Raw genomic sequence first — 20,735 nt, 5'->3', positions numbered from 1 at the left:
GCGTTCTTTTCTATGGAGCTGGTTCACATATATGCGGTGTTGCAACAGTGCAAATTCACTGCGAATTTAAAAAGAGTCCTGTGCGTTTTCTGAGCACTGCAGTGCGGTTCAGATGCGAGTTCCAGGCTCATTGTCTTCTATGGGAACACATTTGAATCACACATCCGATCAGTTTTGAACACAAATAAGATCCAAAAAAAAAGAGGGGTGCCTCTCCAAACCATACCAGGCCCTTTCCGGTCTGGTACCAATTTTAAGGGAAACCCCATACTACAATGTGAAAAAACAACAGCATGGGATGCCCCCCTCCCCAAATCCATACCAGACCCTTATCCAAGCATGCTGCCTGACAATCTAAGGAGGGAGAGGGGTGCGCGAGTGCCCCCCTCCTTAACCATACCAGATGCCCTTAACGTTGGGGGGGGGCTCTTGACGGGTGAATGCTGGGTGGATGACATCACCGGTGTGGCCTCGCCCCTTAGCTATTTAAGAAATCTCAAACAGTGGAGCAGGCATATGGCGGGAGCGGAGTTTTTTTTTTTTCTTGGGTCGGCAGCGGGCATTGTGATTGACGACATATCTACACCGGGGGACATTGTTTTTTTTTAGGAATTGTTAAAAACTTTCTCTTTTTTGGGGGGTATAAAAGTAGGGGTACAATGTATGTACCCCATACTCATTCACATGGGGGGGAGTGGGTGGGATCTGGGGGATCTTCCAGATTCCGATAAGCCCCCCCGCCTGCAGACCCACACAACCACCAGCCAGGGTTGTGGGGAAGAGGCCCTTGTCCCCATCAACATGAGACAAGGGGCTGTGAGGTGGAGGTGGCCACCGGCTCCAAAAGTTTGCATCTGAACTGCATCTAAATCACAGCTGAGCAGCTACTTTGGAAATAAATTTGCAGGGAAAATTAAAGAGGTTGTAAAGGTTCCTTTTTTTTTTTTCTTTTTTTTTAAACAAACATGTCATACTTACCTCCTCTGTGCAGTTGGATATGCACAGAGTGGCCCCGATCCTCCTCTTCTAGGCGCCCTCAGCGGCACTGGTGGCTCCTCCTTTTCTTGAGTGCTCCATCGGAGAAGTGCTCTCCTTCAGGACACCCGTGCGGGCGCGCTTCCGTGTCCTGCTGCTGCGTCTGTTGAAACAGACAGCAGGACTCGGCCCCGCCCCCCAGCACCTTTGTCATTGGATTTGATTGACAGCAGCGGGAGCCAATGGCTGCGCTGCTACCAATCTATCCAATCAGGACATGAGACATTGGCCGGAGCTGGTTTGCTCGTTCCTGTCGCAGGAATTGCAAGCCTCAGGTAAGTATAAGGGGGGCTCGGGGGCACTGCGGCGCTAAAGAAAGTTTTTCACCTTAAAGCATAGAATGCCTTGAGGTGGAAAACGTTGAGGATATACAACCCCTGTAAGGGGAAATTCACACCAGACATGTGTGAACCTACCTAGTCCTATTGTCAAGGTTTAACTGAACAAGTTGAACTGGTTACTATGTACAGCTGCACCAGTTTTAGTAAATCCCCCAATGTAATCTCCGAAAGAACGTATATATGTATGTATCTCCTGATAGAACTTCATATAGATTTATCTCCATACATTGTATACTCTCATAGAACTTCATATAGATTTATCCACATACATCGTATCCTTTGATAGACCTTCATATAGATTTATCTCCATACATTGTATCCTCTGATAGAACTTCATATAGATTTATCTCCATACATTGTATCCTCTGATAGACCTTCATATAGATTTATCTCCATACATTGTATCCTCTGATAGACCTTCATATAGATTTATCTCCATACATTGTATCTCCTGATAGAACATCATGAAGGTTTATCCACATACATTGTATCCTTTGATAGAACTTCATATAGATTTATCTCTATACATCGTATCCTTTTGATAGAACTTCATATAGATTTATCTCCATACATCGTATCCTTTGATATACCTTCATATAGATTTATCTCCATACATTTGTATCCTCTGATAGAACTTCATATAGATTTATCTCCATTCATTGTATCACTTCATATCGAATTTTTCCCTTTATTGACCACCAATGCCAGTCATTCCTCTGATCATCAATGTCGATCAGCCATTTTTTTCCTCCTGTTGACCACAGGTGTTGGCCATCTTTTTCTCCTGCTGACCAGCAATATAAGCGGCACTATGACACATGCTGCTGACATTGTGCTTATTGCTGTACATTACATATCATATCATATAATATCATGTCATGTCTCAACAGTTGTGGGTTGCTAAGTAGGTTACACCTATTTTAATGAAAACTTTTTGTACGGGCCTACCCTAAAGAAGGCCATCTCTGTGTCTAATTCTGTTTTATATATTATTAAACACTTCAACCCCGGAAGGTTTTAACTATTTACTGTAATGACCAGGCCATTTTATGCGATACGGCATTGCGTTACTTTAACTGACAATTGCACAGTCATGCAATGCTATACCCAAATAAAATCGATGTCCTTTTTTCTCCACAAATAGAGATTTCTTTTGGTGGTATTTGATTACCTCTGCAGTTTTTATTTTTGCGCTTTAAACAAAAAAAGAGCGACCATTTAAAAAAAAAAAAAGAATAAAAACATTATTTTTTACTTTCTGCTATAAAACATATCCAATAAAGAAAATGGAAAAAAATCTAATTTCTTCATCAATTTAGGCCAATATGTTTTCTGCTACATATTTTTGGGAAAAAAAAATCCCAATAAGCGTATATTGATTGGTTTGTGCAAAAGTTATAGCATCTACAAACCATGGGATATTTTTATGGAATTTTTTATTTTTTTATTTTTTTACTAGTAATGGAGGCAATAAGCGACTTATAGCAGGACTGCAACATTGCGGCAGACAAATTGGACACCTAACTGACACACTTTTGGGGACCAGTGACACTAATACTGTGATCAGTGCTAAAAAAATATGCACTGTTGCTATACTAACGACATTGATAAGGAAGGGGTTAACATCAGGGGCGATCAAAGGATTAAATGTGTCCCTATGGGGGGGGGCATGCTAACTGTGGGGGGGGGTTACTATGACTGGGGGAAGACAGAGATCCGTCTTCCTCCTTAGCAGAAACACAAAATCTCCATCTTCTCCCCTGTCAGAATGGCGATCTGTCTTGTTTACATGGGGAAACCATCAATCTGCCTCTCTCGGGAACGATTGCGGGTGGCCAGCATAAATAGGGACCCGCTGATTGGCTCCACCTCTGTTCAACCAGCACGCGATTGGGTCTCCGGGGGCTTCCCCTAGAGCAGGGGTAGGGAACCTTGGCTCTCCAGCTGTTTTGAAAATACAAATCCCATCATGCCTCTGCCTCTAGCAGTCATGCTAGGGTCTTGCAAAGTCTCATGGGAGTTGTAGTTTCAAAACAGCTGGAGAGCCAAGGTTCCCTACCCCTGCCCTAGAGGCTATTGCTCAAAATGAAGTGCAGGTATGTGATTTCGCACAATAGAGCCACTTTGCCTCAGTACATGTACGTTACGCGGTCAGCAAGTGGTAAGACAATCGCTTTGATTTCTGTGTGTCTGTGAAGCTCTCACTTGGTAGATGGATGTCAGTCTGGAGGTGTAGGGAAGTGATGGGTAATCCGACATTTAGTATTTGCCCCAGAAATGTAAGATGAGTTGGTTATATATCTACATATTCTCATGGCAACTTTCTAAGTGGAGATTTTCTCCTCACTTTGGAGACATTTTCTCTCACTTCCTGTGGTATCTCTATTATCTTGAAGCTCCAATCACACTTGTATAGCTCCCAAAGTTGCACGAGTGTAACATTGACACAATTTTGGATGGGTGCGACTTGGATGTGAGTTTTTGTCCCTCTACAAAGTCAGACCCATGGTTACACCACTATTGCATATAAAATATTCAGGTATGCCTTTCGTGCTACTTTTGAGGGTTAAAGTGGTTCTAAAGGCAGACGTTTTTATTTTATTTTAATGCATTAAGATAAAAAAAAACCTTCAGTGTGCAGCAGCCCCCTTCAGCCTCACTAATACTTACCTGAGCCTCCTCTATAACCAACGATGTTGCACAAAAGCCTTGGCTGTCCAGGACTCTCCCTTCTGTTTGGCTGAGACCATAGGTGTGTGCAGCCTATAGCATTAGGGTGTGCGCCCCAAATCTCAAACACACATGCTTTTCAGGACAGTGAATGAATGGGAAGTTCTCTGTGCTGAGCGGCTTCCTGTTTATTCACAAATGGAAGCATAGTAAACATGGTTTACTATGCTTCAGCTATGAATGAACACAGTGAGTGTGTTTGCTGTGTTCATTTAGAAAAGGAAAGCGCTGGTAAATTACACATTTACTAGCCCATTTCCCCACTCTCCGTCCTGAAACATCCCCCCGCAGCAGATGGGGTGAGAGGAGAGGCGGGATGCCAGCAGTAATGCCTGGGCAGTAGGGGACTGGCACTGCATGTAGTAATTAGAGTGTGCCCAGGCACACCTGCACTCTCTCTGCGAACGCATATGGCTGAGACACAGCAGCGGACACCATTGACTCCCGCTGTTGTCAATCAAGGTCAGTGAACCAGCGAAGAGAGTGAGGGTCGCGGAGCCAAGCCGTGGCTGCATCTCTGAATGGACGGCTCAGGTGCTCCATAGCGAGCTGCTTGCGAGGGGCCAGAGAAGAGGAGGATCCGGGCTGCCCTGTGCAAAACCACTACACAGAGCAGGTAAGTATGACACGTTTGTTATTTAAAAAAATAAAAATAAACAAGACTTTTTAAAGTGGTTGTAAAGGCAGAAGGTTTTGTTTATCTTAACCACTTTCAGACCGGACCAATTTGCTGGTCAAAGACCAGACCACTTTTTGCGATTCGGCACTGCGTCGTTTTAACTGACAATTGCGCGGTCGTGCGACGTGGTTCCCAAACGAAATTGACGTCCTTTTTTTCCCACAAATAGAGCTTTCTTTTGGTGGTATTTGATCACCCCTGCGGTTTTTATTTTTTGCGCTATAAACAAAAATAGAGCGACAATTTTGAAAAAAACGCATTATTTTTTACTTTTTGTTATAATAAATATCCCCCAAAAATATATAAAAAAACATTTTTTCCCCTCAGTTTAGGCCGATACGTATTCTTCTACATATTTTTGGAAAAAAAATCGCAATAAACGATTATTGATTGGTTTGCGCAAAAGTTATAGCGTTTACAAAATAGGGATAGTTTTATAGCATTTTTATTAATAATTTTTTATTATTTTTTTTTTACTAGTAATGGCGGTGATCAGCAATTTTTATTGTGACTGCGACATTGTGGGGGACCCATCGGACATTTTTGACACATTTTTGGGACCATTGTCATTTATACAGTAATCACTGCTATATAAATGCAGTGATTCCTGTGTAAATGACACTGGCAGTGAAGGGGTTAACCAGTGGGTGGCAGTGTAGGGGTTAAGTGTTCCTAGGGGTGTGTTACTAACTGTGGGGGGGTTGGGCTTTCATTTAGTGAACACTGATCTCTGCTCCAATCACATGGAGCAGAGATCAGCGTCACTAGTTCCTAGGCAGAATGGAGAAATATTGTTTACAACAGCACTTCTCCATTCGGCCGCTCCGTGATATGATCGCGGGGATGCCCGCGGCGATCGAGTCCGCGGGTCCCGCGACCGGACTCACGGGTGTCCCGACCAGCGCGGGAGCGCGCCGCCGGCGGCGCGCTCCCGATGGCAGGGCGGCAAATTTAAAGGGACGTACATGTACGCCCATTTGCCTGCCCGTGCCATTCTGTCGACGTACATCGTCGTGCGCTGGTCGGCAAGTGGTTAATTAAAGTTATACTAAAGCTTCAGATAACCCCCTGGGAAAAGCGCTCTCCTAGTGGGTTACTTTGCGGGTGCACTCCTCAGTCCAGCATTCAATAGACGCTAAATGCAGGACTTGGCCCCGCCCCCTGGTGGTGTCATTGGATTTGATTGACAGCAGCGGGAGTCAATGGTGGTGCTGCTATCAATCTATCCATAAATAAATAAGAAGGTGAATATAAATCTGCCCATCCAAATAACCATAAAATATCACCTTGTAGCGCTAAATTAGTGTAAAAAATATAATCACATTAAAGTTACCCCTCAAACAATAATTTGTGTTTCTGACGAAAACATATCTAGAACCAGATATAAGAAAATATAGATTTGTGAATAACAAACTCAATGTGATAATCTCAAAATAATAATACAATGCAAGTGTTTATATCCTTTAAAACAAAAACAATAGTCCATAGGAAAAAAATCTGAAAATCCTTTTCATGTGCAAATCTTATCAGTGTCCATATAGTAATGGTATAGCCTTCACCACACACGCCATCAGTGTCCGTGACCCCCCTCGTTGGAGCACTCACCAGCTACGGCGCCCAGCACTCTCGTGCCAAGCTAGATGGGCGTTAGGTCTCTCAAACGATGACAGCAGATATTCAGCACACAATGTATATTCTCCTTTAAGGCTTCAATAGAGCTACCCCTCAAAGTACCTCAGAAAGAAAAACAGAGACCTCCCATAGTGCAACACTGTAAAAAATCTTTAATTCCAAAATTAAAATCCACTCATTAACCACTTGACCACTGGGCACTTAAACACCCTTAATAACCAGACCAATTTTCAGCTTTCGGTGCTCTCACATTTTGAATGACAATTACTCAGTCATGCAACACTGGACCTATATGAAATTTTTGTCCTTTTTTTCACACAAATGGAGCTTTCTTTTGGTGGTATTTAATCACCGCTGGGTTTTTTATTTTTTGTGCTATAAAAGATAAAATACAGAAAATTCTGTAAAAAAATGAATTTTTCTTCGTTTCTGTTATAAAATTTAGCAGATTAGTAATTTTTTCTTCATAAATTTTGGCCAAATTTTATACCACTACATATCTTTGGTAAAAATAAGTACAAATTGGTGGATATTATTTGGTCTTTGTGAAAGTTATAGAGTCCACAAGCTATGGTGCCAATATCTGAAAATTGATCACACCTGAAGGACTGACGGCCTATTTCAATTCTTGAGACCCTAACATGCCAGAAAAGTACAAATACCCCCCAAATGACCCCTTTTTGGAAAGAAGACATTCCAAGGTATTTAGTAAGAGGCATGATGAGTTTTTTGAAGTTGTCATTTTTTCCCACAATTCTTTGCAAAATCAAGATTTTTTTTACTTTTTTTTTTTTTCACAAAATTGTAATATTATCAGTTTATTTCTCACACAGCATATGCATACCACAAATTACACCCCAAAACACATTCTGCTATTACTCCCGAGTACGGCAATACCACATGTGTGAGACTTTTACACAGTGTGGCCACATACAGAGGCCCAACATGCAGGGAGCGCCATCAGGCATTCTGGAGCACCCAGGACAATTCTGACATTTCTCTCCTACATGTAAAAATCATCATTTATTTGCTAGAAAATTACATAGAATCCCAAAACATTATATATGTTTTTTTAGCAAACACCCTGGAGAATACAATGGTGGTCGTTGCAACTTTTTATCTTGCACGGTATTTGCGCAACAATTTTTCGAATGCTTTTTTTTTGGAAAAAAAAACAGTTTTGTGCTTAAAAAAAAACACAGTAAAGTTAGCCCAATTTTTGCATAATGTGAAAGATGAAGTTACACCGAGTAAATCGATACCTAACATGTCACTCTTCAAAATTGCACAGGCTCGTGGAATGGCGCCAAACGTCGCTACTTAAAAATTCCCATAGGCGACGATTGAATTTTTTTTTACTGGTTATATGTTTTGAGTTACAGAGGAGGTCTAGGGATAGAATTATTGCTCTCGCTCTAACGTTCGCAGCGATACCTCACATGTGTGGTTTGAACACCGTTTTCATATGTGGGCGGGACTTACGTATAGGTTCGCTTCTGCATGCGAGCACATGGGGACAGGGGCGCTTTAAAAAAAATATATATATTTTATTGTTCATTTTACTTTATTTATTTTAGTTTGACATTTTTTTTCCCCAAAAATAAATTTTTTGATCACTTTTATTCCTATTACAAGGAATGTAAACATCCCTTGTAATAGGAATATGGCATGACAGGTCCTCTTTACAGTGAGATATGGGGTCAATAAGACCCCGCATCTCATCTGTAAACTGGGAAGCCTGAAAAAAAAAAAAAGATTCTGGATTTGATCGTATTGGCGAGTCGATAGAAGCACCGGAGGGCGGTGGGAGGGGGGGTGTCTATGGCTGGGTATTGCAGGGTATCACCGACTATGGCTGGGTATCTCAGAGTATGGCTGGGTATCTCAGAGTATGGCGTTGCAGAGCATTGCAGGATATTGGAGGGTGTTGCAGAGCATTGCAGAGTGTTGCACGGTATTGGCGGGTGTTGCAGAGCATTGCAGAGTGTTGCAGGGTATTTGTGGGTGTTGCAGAGCATTGCAGAGTGTTGCAGGGTATTGGCGGGTGTTGCAGAGCGTTGCAGGGTATTGCAGAGTAATGCAGAGTAATGCAGAGTAATGCAGAGTAATGCAGAGTAATGCAGAGTATTGCAGGGTATTGCAGGGTATTGCAGGGTATTGCAGGGTATTGCAGAGTATTGCAGAGTATTGCAGAGTATTGCAGGGTATTGCAGGGTATTGCAGAGTAATGCAGGGTATTGCAGGGTGTTGCAGAGTAATGCAGGGTATTGCAGGGTGTTGCAGAGTGTTGCAGGGTGTTGCAGGGTGTTGCAGGGTGTTGCAGGGTGTTGCAGGGTGTTGCAGGGTGTTGCAGGGTGTTGCAGGGTGTTGCAGGGTGTTGCAGGGTGTTGCAGGGTGTTGCAGGGTGTTGCAGGGTATTTCAGGGTATTTCAGGGTATTGCAGGGTATTTCAGGGTATTTCAGGGTATTTCAGGGTATTGCAGAGTATTTCAGGGTATTGCAGAGTAATGCAGAGTAATGGCAGGGTATTGCAGAGTATTTGCAGGGAATTCAGGGGTTAATTTTCAGTGAGCAGCGATGTGGGCACTGCAGATGCAGCCCACATCGCTGCTGACACCGATCTGTTCCCCCTCCGCTGTTCCGATCGGTACAGAGAGGGGAAGGGAGGAACCGGCATCATAACATGACGCCGGTTTGTTTACAAGTGATCAGTCATTTGACGGAGCGATCACGTGGTAAACGGCCGATATGAACGGCCGTTTACCGTGATCCGTGATGCGCTGGGTCCTGTGGACCCAGCGGTCACGGATGCTCTCGAGTGCGCGCCCCAGGGGGCGCGCGAGAGCGGAATTCTGGGAGGACGTCATATGATGGCCTCCCAGAGTTAAGAAACCGCCCTGTAGCCGTCATTTGGCTATAGGGCGGTTATTAAGTAGTTAATGCACTCACATGGACACAGCTTGAACGAAAGCACTTCAAAATCACTCCACTCCTCAGTAACAGCGCACTCTACTCCAAGGCATTGGTGGTCACAGTGGATACTGGTTAGATTAGTAGCACAGATACTGTCTCTCACCCTTCCTTCTGCTGTTGGGTACCTCACAGCGGAGCTCACAGTTTAAACACAGCGCCACAATCTCCCAGTTCTGTTCCTCGTGTTAGACACCTCCTTCCGCCTCGGTTGCAGTGCTCAGTGTATCAAAGATAGTTGCCAGATAGCCACGCTCCCGACATGTTTCGTCATAGGACTTAATCATGGGACTATCCAATCAACAGCCGAGAACCCCCTAGCAGAGAGACGGCGCGTCCCCGTGGGACAAGTTTGAGGGTTCAGGAAAGTAAAACCCGGGGGGGGGGGGGGGGCAGGGGTTGCTGCAGGCCGGTCACTGACAGGTGTTTTTTCACCTCAATGTATAGGATGAAAAAAACACTAACCTTTACAACCCCTTTAAGATAAAAAAAAAAGCCTTCTGTGTGCAGCAGCACCCCTAATACTTACCTGAGCCCCATCTCTATCCAATTATGTCCATCGGCTGTCCCGGGACTCTCCCCCCTGATTGGCTGAGACGCATCAGCGGCGCCATTGGCTCCCGCTGCTGTCAAAAGTCAGGTAGTCAATGAGGAAAGAAAGGGGGTGGGGCCTGGCCACAGCTCAGTGTCTGAATGGACACAGGGAGCTGTGACTCGACTCAGGTGCCCCCATAGCAAGCTGCTTGCTGTGGGGGCACTCGCCAGGAGGAAGGGGCCAGGAGAACAGAAGACGGATTTGAGAAGTGGAGGATCTGGCCTGTTCTGTGCAAAACCAACTGTTCAAAGCAGGTAAGTATAACATGTTAGTTATTTTTATTTAAAAAAAAAAACGAAACTTTACAATCACTTTAATATCACTTTAACATTGAAGTCTATGGCCCTCAAGTTGCATGAAAGTTGAAAAAACGTAGTGCATGAACTAGTTTTAAGTTACTTCAACTTTAAGGCTACTTTCACATTGAGTTGCTTGTAAAGTGCCTTTCCTGTCACTCCAGTGTGAAAGCCCCGAGTGCTTTCACACTGGGGCGGTGCGCTGGCAGGACGCTAAAGAAAAGTCCTGCAAGCAGATTCTTTGAGGAGTTTTAGGAGGGTTGTATACACCGCTCCTAAAGCACCCCTGCCCCTTGAAATCAATGGGCAGCGGCACTTTGCGGGCGCTTTTATCCCTTTTTCGCCAGTTAGCGGGGGATTAAAAGTGCCCCACTAGCGCCCGAAAAGCGATTTTACCGTTGACGCCTGGCCGCCCGCCCCAGTGTGAAAGTGCCCTAAGTCGCACATGTATGAATAGTTATCATTGGAAAATATGGGGTATGACTTGTCATGTGACTTTGATGTCCAATGTTGCACAACAAGTCGCACAAGTGTAAATGGGGTGTAAAACTGAATGGCACTGCTTGCAAGTGAGGAATTCTGCATCGGCCACTGAAAATCCTGTTACTAGTGATAAATGTCTTTTTATTTTGGTCTTGGGGACAGATGATATAAAGTGGACTGCATTTTTGTAATGCAGGTAAACTTTATAGTAAATGAAGCCCTCTGGGTTTCACAGGGATATTTTTGTCCTGCAAAACTGCATGCACGTTCATTCTCTGCAAAAGCGAGTAAAATCAAATGTTACTAGGCTAATTTTTCTCTAGGTCAGATGTTCTTCAATCATAAGAATAGGCTGTATTAGGAAAATACTGCACTATGACCACTACATGAAGCCGATGATCCTGAGAAATAAACACTTATTTACAGGTACTACGATTATCAGCGCCATCTAGTGTCAGCCAATATTTACACAAAGAAATGACCTATTTCCCTTTTGTTAAACACCAAAATCTCCTGAGGTTCCCATCGTTCTTATGCAGTTTACTTCTGTTTTAATAATAATGATATCAAATTAACAATAGATGAGTTTTTCTTTAAAAGACTAAATAAAAAAAAATAAAAAATGCCATGCTTTTCAAAAATGTGGAGGAAAAATGTACTCATCCTTTTAGTGAAAGTTTTTTTATAGAGGTTTTGTAAGGACTAGACAGCCAATAATGTGTACAAAAAAAATAATATTTTGTCTGGCTTTGTAGTGTTCCATTTGTCAGTAATTTAGTTGTATGTCTGTGTGTGACCCCCACTGAGAACTTGGTGTTTAATCTGAAGAACGCAGCACTGTGTCTTATCACTGGTGGTCAGACAGTTCTCCTTACTCATCAGGACCTCAGCAACCGCCTGTATGTAGTTATACATTGTTTTATATCCTCACGTGGTGCAGGCTGTTATAACTCTTCTCCGTTGATTTCAGGACTCCTCCGGTGCAATGAAGGTTTTGTTACTGAAAGAGCCAAAATCTGGTGACCAAGGTTCGGACCTCTACGTCGAGGTGAGCAGAAAACACAAGATGTTTCTTCACTTGCCTGTACTTAAGCTGCTATTCACTAGTGCAGTGTTCTCCAGACTGCAGCCCTTTGCTAGCCTTTATCCGACCCTTTGGGCACTATTCCTTCCACTGACACCAAGTGGGCACTATTCCTTCCACTGACACCAGCAGTGGGGCATAATTCATTCCACTGACACCAATAATAGGCACTAATCCTCCCACTTATATCAGTGATTGGGCACTATTCCTTCCACTGACACCAACAACGGGGGACTATTCCTTCCACTGACACCAACAACGGGGGACTAGTCCTTCCACTGACACCAACAACGGGGGACTATTCCTTCCACTGACACCAACAACGGGGGACTATTCCTTCCACTGACACCAACAACGGGGGACTATTCCTTCCACTGACACCAACAACGGGGCACTATTCCAATACCTTCCAACATTCTGGGAATGAGGGACACCAACTAGCAAACGTATGTAGGCATGCCCCCATCACACCCCCTTAAAGGAGAATTAACCAAAAAAAAAGGTTATTTAAATCCACAAGGGTTTTTTTTTTTTTTTTTTTTTTTACCACTGCTATTCCTTTATATTGACTTTTCAAATTTACAAATGCAGCAATTTAGAATTTTTGGATGAAAGGTTTAGCACTGGGAAACACATTTTGAAGGATAAAAAGTGCATTTTATATACAACTATACAGATCATATCAAAATGAGGGACAGATGAGGAGGAAAGGGGGACAGAGGGACTTTGTATCAAAGACGGTCCCTCGAAATCAGGGACAGTTGGGAGCTATGTATTCCTTCCACTGACACCAACGATGGGGCACTGTTCCTTCCACTGACACCAACGATGGGGCACTGTTCCTTGCACTGACACCAACGATGGGGCACTGTTCCTTGCACTGACACCAACGATGGGGCACTGTTCCTTGCACTGACACCAACGATGGGGCACTGTTCCTTGCACTGACACCAACGATGGGGCACTGTTCCTTGCACTGACACCAACGATGGGGCACTGTTCCTTGCACTGACACCAACGATGGGGCACTGTTCCTTGCACTGACACCAACGATGGGGCACTGTTCCTTGCACTGACACCAACGATGGGGCACTGTTCCTTGCACTGACACCAACGATGGGGCACTGTTCCTTGCACTGACACCAACGATGGGGCACTGTTCCTTGCACTGACACCAACGATGGGGCACTGTTCCTTGCACTGACACCAACGATGGGGCACTGTTCCTTGCACTGACACCAACGATGGGGCACTGTTCCTTGCACTGACACCAACGATGGGGCACTGTTCCTTGCACTGACACCAACGATGGGGCACTGTTCCTTGCACTGACACCAACGATGGGGCACTGTTCCTTGCACTGACACCAACGATGGGGCACTGTTCCTTGCACTGACACCAACGATGGGGCACTGTTCCTTGCACTGACACCAACGATGGGGCACTGTTCCTTGCACTGACACCAACGATGGGGCACTGTTCCTTGCACTGACACCAACGATGGGGCACTGTTCCTTCCAATGACACCAAAGATGGGGCACTGTTCCTTCCAATGACATCAAAGATGGGGCACTGTTCCTTCCCCTGACACCAACGATGGGGCACTGTTCCTTCCAATGACATCAAAGATGGGGCACTGTTCCTTCCACTGACACCAACGATGGGGCACTGTTCCTTCCGCTGACACCAACGATGGGGCACTGTTCCTTCCACTGACACCAACGATGGGGCACTGTTCCTTCCGCTGACACCAACGATGGGGCACTGTTCCTTCCACTGACACCAACGATGGGGCACTGTTCCTTCCAATGACATCAAAGATGGGGCACTGTTCCTTCCAATGACATCAAAGATGGGGCACTGTTCCTTCCACTGACACCAATGATGGGGCACTGTTCCTTCCACTGACACCAACGATGGGGCACTGTTCCTTCCACTGACACCAACGATGGGGCACTGTTCCTTCCGCTGACACCAACGATGGGGCACTGTTCCTTCCACTGACACCAACGATGGGGCACTGTTCCTTCCGCTGACACCAACGATGGGGCACTGTTCCTTCCACTGACACCAACGATGGGGCACTGTTCCTCCCACTGACACCAATGATGGGGCTCCACTCCTCCTACTGACCACCAACCCAGAGGCAATGTTTATTCTCACTGATGCTGTGCATGGGATATTTTCTACACCCACTGGTCACAATCCAGCACCCCTATAGTCCAAAGGACAGTAAACTGGCTCTGTTTGAAAAGTTTGTAGACCCCTGCACAAGTAATTTTGTTTAAAAAAATGTTTTTGTTTTAGAAACGTTTATTTGATTTTATAATCGGTAGTGGGGTTAACTCTACATTCCATTTTTCTACCGCAGTGACAAGAAAATTTATAGGAGCAGGATGTCATTTTCTTTTCTTGAATTTCTAACCATGCATGTGGTTTTTATTCGGGAAACTACTTTCATCCCAATAGTCAATTGTTAAAATCGGTAAAAATCTGAAGTACTTTTGAACGACATCCATCAAGTCTTCAAATGTACTGAGAATTTTTGTATGAAGGTTCGAATCGTAGGAATGTTTGAAGATCTACTAATGTATGACCAGTTTTGGTATAATCCACAATTTTAATAGGATGTGTAATGTTGCCAGAGGTTGCAATAATCACCACAGAAACCAAGCTGGTGGAACAGTCACCCACCCTTTCACCTCTGCTTCTCCACCATATTAAACAAACCCCAGCACACTGGAATACAACAAGCCTAAAAAATTGGCACAGACTTTTTTTTAAAGTGATATTAATGTCTCATATTTTTTTTTTTTTTTTTTATAATAAGCATGTTATATTTGCCTGCTTTGTGCAGTGGTTTTGCACAGAGCAGCCCAGATCCTCCTCTTCTCAGGTCCCTCTTTGGTGCTCCTGGCCCCTCCCTCCTGTTGAGTGCCCCCACAGCAAGCCACAAGACGAGTCACTGCTCTGTGTGGCTCAGCCCCGAACCTCTCTCTCTCCTCATTGGCTCACTGACTTTGAAATTGGTGCCTGCTGCTGTGTCTCAGCCAATCAGGAGGGAGAATCCCAGACAGACGGGTCTCTGGTGCAACTTCTCTAGATCAAGATGGGGCTCAGGTAAGTATGAGGGGGGCTGCATCTGCCTTTACAACCACTTTTAGGGAAGCACATCATGTTTCCTTCCTGCTGCAGTTCCTGCTGCCATATAGATTGGGCTGACTGGCTCCTGAAGTCTGTGTGTTAATTTATGTGCAATTAATTACTGGTCTGGTTGCAGCAAGTCAGAGGGGAAAAGAGATATTTAATAACATAATCCATATTTTCTCAGGCCTGAAGGGCAGCTGTATTCTCCCAGATGAAACGCATCTTTTTGGTCAAGATTTATTTTATATGCTGTATATTTATTTTATTTTATATTCTATTTTGTTGCAACCCATGGGTATGAACTGACAGTCGCCTGATGCTGCCTTTATCGGACCGATAAAGGCCTATTTAATTACTCTACAAATGTGTTTTTTTACAACTTTTTTAGGAGTCCTGTTGGGGTACTTTGGTAAAATATCAGGGGTCTAAACAGACCTCTGATGTTTCACCTTTGAGACAGAGAAAGAAGATTGAAGACACAGCTGTACAGAATGACTGGCCAGGAATAGCTCTGTACAGAGCTTCCCGTCCATTCATAAATTGAAGCATAGTAATCACAGTTTACAGGGCCTCAGTTATGAATGAACAGAGTCAGTGATCGGTACAATTGCCGCCTCACTGCCTCCTGTTATCCAGATGTACAGGGGTCACATGGGCCCCCTGGAGCATAGGGCCGGGTCACAAATACAACCCCTACGACTGTATGTATGCCCCTGCCTAATACCTGATGGGCCCTGGCGAAAAATTATAATCACTTGTAGAAGTTGGCGCTACTACAGTGATAACCACAATGTTCCAGGTCCTGTGCAGAGCAGCTTCCCATCTGCGTTTGACCTGCTTTGTGTCATTCTGCATTTTATTGCATGCATTTTGGCTGTACTCCTCCTATAAATCACAGCAGTGCAGTTCATTTTGCACTCCTGTGATCCGTTTTCAGCAGAGAGCAGGCTGAAGTCCGCTCATTGCTGACATCACAGAAGGTGTGTCCAGGCTCTGCGTCATCACGACCTTAGAGTTCGGATTCTCCAGATCCCTGGACTGACACCTGGCTCAGCCTGTCTGCAGAGCAGAGAGCTGTGACCAACAGTCACCAGCTCTCTGCTACCGGATCTGTGAGAACCGGGCGATCAACAGTGTTTGATCGCTCGGTTCTCAGTGTTAGAGGCGCCAGGGAACAGATGGGACACCTAGGCAAGTATAATTCTGAAAAAATAAAAACAATACAGGCAGTCCCAGAGTTACGAACAGGTTAGGGACTGCCCGTTTGTTCTGAAGTTGGATTTGTTCGTGATCTGGACGTGCATGCGCAGAGCGGCGTTTCCCATGTTTTCCGCTGTTTTCCAACGTTGTTTTCTGATGTGCCCACCGGCGCCACCTGCCATTCGTAAGTAGGAGTACTCCCTGTACTTCTATTTTAAGGCACTCAAGAAGATTGCAGAGGAAAAGAGAAAAGCAGAGTAGGAATTTAAGCTTTTTACCATCAGGGTGCATTTACACCTGAGACATTTTTTCATGTGTTTTTATGCGTGACTTGCGCACGTTTTTGAGCTTTGCCATTTTTTTATATGCCAATAGAGAAAACGATCACATGTTGCATCGTTTGTTGCTAGGTATTTCAGCTTTTTAGCTTTTCACTTAGCTTTTATTTCTTTTTTAAATATTAATTAATTTAATTTATTTGCTAGGTTAAAGGGTTAGAGTTAAGGTTGGGTTAGTATTAGGGGTTAGGGTGTCACGTACCTTGGTTGAAAGCCGCGTTGGCGAGAGGGCATCCCTTGCGGCTCTGGTCCAAGCACCCCTGAATGTGGTGACAATGGCTCAAAAAAGCACGGGTGCCAGTAGCTTGATAGCAGGTGACTGCCACAGGGGACGTAGTCAAAGTGAGCCGGGGTCATACACAGTAAGACAACAGGGTGGTCAGGAGGTGCCTACGTGTCAGTGCACACTGGATATTAGCCTGAGTTTGTCTATGTGCTGGTTCACATGCACAAGAATTAGCTGTATGGGAATTCACATTAGCTGTATGAGAATTGGTATTAGCTGAACTAGCTTCCTCACATAGGGTTATTTTTTAATAATAAATGATCAACATTTTTTTAACATAAATACACAAATAAAAATAATCATAAATACATTTAATAAATGAATACTAAGTAATAGTAAATAAAAAAAAAATAACCCTTAACCTTAACTCCTAACCCTTAAAAAAGTTAAATAAAATAATAACTAAACACCCTAACAATAAATAAATAAATTACCATTATTTATTTCTTTGTTCAGGTTTGGGTGTTTATTATTATCATTATTTATAACATTTTTGTTGAGATTAGAGGTTAATTTCATTTTATGTATTATTGCATATTCATTTATTTTATTTATTTATGATGATTTTTAGTTATTTAGAATTTAGTTTACATTTATTTATTCATATGTTACTGCTATTTTATGTTTTACAATTTTTAATGTGAGCAGAAAATCGCACACGCAAATGCGCACAAAAACATGTAAATGGCATGTGTTTATATTCATTTCTATGTGAATAAAAACTTGGCAAAAATGCTCAAATCTGGCGATTCAAGCTGCAAAAAAAGCTCCAGAACTTTTTTTATTTAATTTGGGCCTCTTCATACCTTTATTATCTACTTAATGTTTTAGTAATATGACTTCTTTAATGCACTGTTTGTGGTTGATTTACTAAAGGGAAGATTAATTGATTTTTTTTTTTTCCCTCCAGCATTTTGGAGCTTCAAGCTTCCAGCTCCAAAATGCTGAGGTGTGAATAGAGTTTTAAAATGATTTTCCGGTCTCTGAGAGCCCCTGCTTAAATTGACTATCTCTACATATCAAGCTAGATTAGTGGGAAGGGTCAGTGGGATGAATGCTTTTGTTTGTGGTCAGTGGGAAAGATCGCCATTCTACATGATAAAGCTATAGACCATTGGTTCATCTCAGAAACAGACATTGCTCAACGAACCCCTAACACCCTCTGGAGAAACCATAGGGTTTTAATGAACCCTGTTTGAGATTGGCTGTAGCAAGGCAAAAAAACAAAAGTCAATGCAAAATAAAGTAGACTATATAAACCTTTCTATTTAAAAACAATAATGTAATGAGATTTTGAAAAGTAGAAAGTGAGAGGAGGCAAGAGAATTTTCTGAAGTAACAGCTGCTTTACAAGTGTATGTAACCTCAAATAACAGGCTCCCCTTTTGGTCTGTTCTGGTCTGCACAAATTTTCACTGTAGGGATTGCCCTGTCCTCTTCTTGCTGCTGAACATCCAGCACTGTGAGGGTTAACTGATCAGAATCTCCAGGAGATTAGAAATCTCCAAAGATTATCCATGGGGACATGCCCCCCTCCTGCCTTCTCTGACTGATCAGACTGTTCCTCCATTCACAGACCGTGCTACAGGCAGTGGCGTCGCTAGGGGGTGGCTTTTGGGGCTATAGCCCCGAATCTGGGGCCCATAGCCCTGAGTCTCTGCAGGGGTCCAAAAGGGGAGGGGAGGCTCTCTGGGGACCCTAATGCAAGGGGCAGGCTCTCTGGGGACCCTAATGTAAGGGGGGCTCTCTGATAGCCCTGATACAAGTGGGGGAGGGCTCTCTGGGGATATATACACACACGTATATTACTGTATATACATGTGTATGTCCACCCAAGCGTATGACTTTCTTTACTACGTTGCTATGGGCTCTAGCCCCAGGTCTTTTGTAGATCTAGCAACGCCCCTGGCTACAGGTATAGCAAGTAGTTGGTGAAATAACTTTTCTCAATGGGAGGGCAGGAGGGGGCATATCCCCTTTAGATCATTTTTAGTGTAGCTGAGCCCAGAGATTTTGAGCTGTTAGTGTTACTAATCCCAGAACCTGCAGTCACTATATCTGGTCTCTCATAGTACACAGAACATGAAAATGCATTTATTTTAGTAAATATAAACTGATAAATACCTTTTCTCATCAGCAGTGTTTAGCAGCCTTGGGACTTCTATCAGTTCTTAGTAAAGCTTATAGGAGGAGTTTTCATTCTCCCCTGGCCCTTTGTCTGAACAGTGCTGATTGGCCCTGTGCTGATCACATGCACTCTCCCAAGAAAAAAACAACAACTCTCCAGCAATACACACCAAACTGAACATGTGCAGCCTGTCCCCTGGCTCTGTAAATATCAGGTTATTTTTTGGAGGCAGTGGACAGCCCAGAAGAGGAAGATCAGAGAAGACAGGATCAAACAGCCTTTATACGCAATGCGGGCAATTAAACCCTTAGGTTCCACGATGAGTATAACACTAGCATGCTTTACTGCATATACAGTCTGATTTTACTGTTGTGGGTTTAGTAACACTTTAACCTCCACAATGCTGGAAGTTCAGCAGCAAGAAGAGGACAGGTCAGCCCTGCTGTGAAGATTTTTAGGAATCCAGCAGCCTACACATTGTTGGATATACTTTATTACAGGTAAGTTTATGTAACTAAAGTTGTGGAGAAAAAAATGTTTTTTAACCAAACTTCAGCTTTATACACTGTATTGTCAAAAGTATTGTGACACCTACCTTTACACGCACATGAACTTTAATGACATCCCAGTCTTAGCCCTTGTACAAACGGTCGGAGATTCCGATGAAATGTGTCCGATCGGACCGTTTTGTCAGATAATCCGACTGTGTGTGGTCTCCACCGGACTGTTTCCGTCGGAGTATCCGACGGACCAAGTTTTCCAACTTGTTGCTAAAATTTTCCCACAAAATGCTCCGATCGGACATAATCCGATCATGTGTAGAGAATTCCGATCGGACAAAGTGCCACGCATGCTCAGATCAAATTCCTACATCAAAGCTATTGGCTACTAGCCTGAACGTAGTCCTGTCATAACGAAATAACGTCATCACGTTCTGAAAGATCGGATTTTCGGACAACTTTGTCCGATCGTGTGTATGCAACAGTTTCAGACAAAATCCGATGCACAAAATCCAACGGATTTGGTTGTCGGAATGTCCGACCGTGTGTACAAGGGCTTAGTCCGTAGGGTTCAATATTGAGTTGGCCCACCTTTTGCTGTTATAACAGCGTCAACTCTTCTGGGAAGGCTGTCCACAAGGTTTAGGAGTGTGTCTATGGGAATGTTTGACCGTTCTTCCAGAAGAGCATTTGTGAGGTCAGGCACTGATGTGGACCAGAAGGCCTGGCTCACAGTCTCTACTCTAATTCATCCCAAAGGTGTTCTATCGGGTTGAGGTCAGGACTCCATGTCTTTATGGACTTTGCTTTGTGCACTGGTGGGCAGTCATGTTGGAACAGGAAGGGGCCATCCCCAAACTGTTCCCACAAAGGTGGGAGCACGACATTGTCCAAATGTCTTGGTATGCTGACACCCTAATTAATTTGGACCAGTGCACAAAGCACTTCCGTTTCCTTTCATGATTTAGCGCTGGGTTCCTGAGCAGTGAATAAGTCACCAGCACTGTAACATGGGGGAAGGAAATGAGTCCTTAACCCCATGCAAGGTCTGACCAGATACTCCAGGCCTTTTGCCTTTCGCAGGTGAACAGAGTGGCTGGAAAGTAAATTATTAAATCGCTGTTATAGTAAGTACAGCCCTGCCAATAGTTCTTCCATTGTCATCAGTGCGCCAGGGTCAGCAGCATACACCGTGTAATAATTACACACTCGGGGTATAGATTGCCATAAAGCAAATTAAGTTTGATCCTTTCCTTATAATCTTTATATGCATACATTACTGTGACTTATC

The 20,735-nt window shown here is 43.8% G+C and overlaps 1 protein-coding gene across 4 annotated transcripts in view; it reads left to right on the top strand.

The window, feature by feature from the left end:
- Window positions 1-20,735, top strand: part of UROS (uroporphyrinogen III synthase) — a 77,067-nt gene that overhangs the window by 1,225 nt on the left and 55,107 nt on the right. For 3 of the 4 annotated variants that reach the window (XM_077455508.1, XM_077455505.1, XM_077455507.1), the window contains exon 2: window positions 11,732-11,809. In XM_077455508.1, the coding sequence (XP_077311634.1) occupies window positions 11,747-11,809 (63 nt within the window). In that variant the 5' untranslated portion in view covers window positions 11,732-11,746. Of the gene's footprint in view, window positions 1-11,577; window positions 11,661-11,731; window positions 11,810-20,735 lie in introns of those variants that run through there. The other variant, XM_077455506.1, reaches the window with a different exon arrangement.

Source organism: Lithobates pipiens, unplaced genomic scaffold (genome assembly GCF_037356315.1).
Source record: "Lithobates pipiens isolate NorthernLeopardFrog02 unplaced genomic scaffold, aLitPip1_a1.2 Scaffold_25, whole genome shotgun sequence".
NCBI lineage: Eukaryota > Metazoa > Chordata > Amphibia > Anura > Ranidae > Lithobates > Lithobates pipiens.
This window is presented reverse-complemented; position numbering and strand designations above follow the sequence as displayed.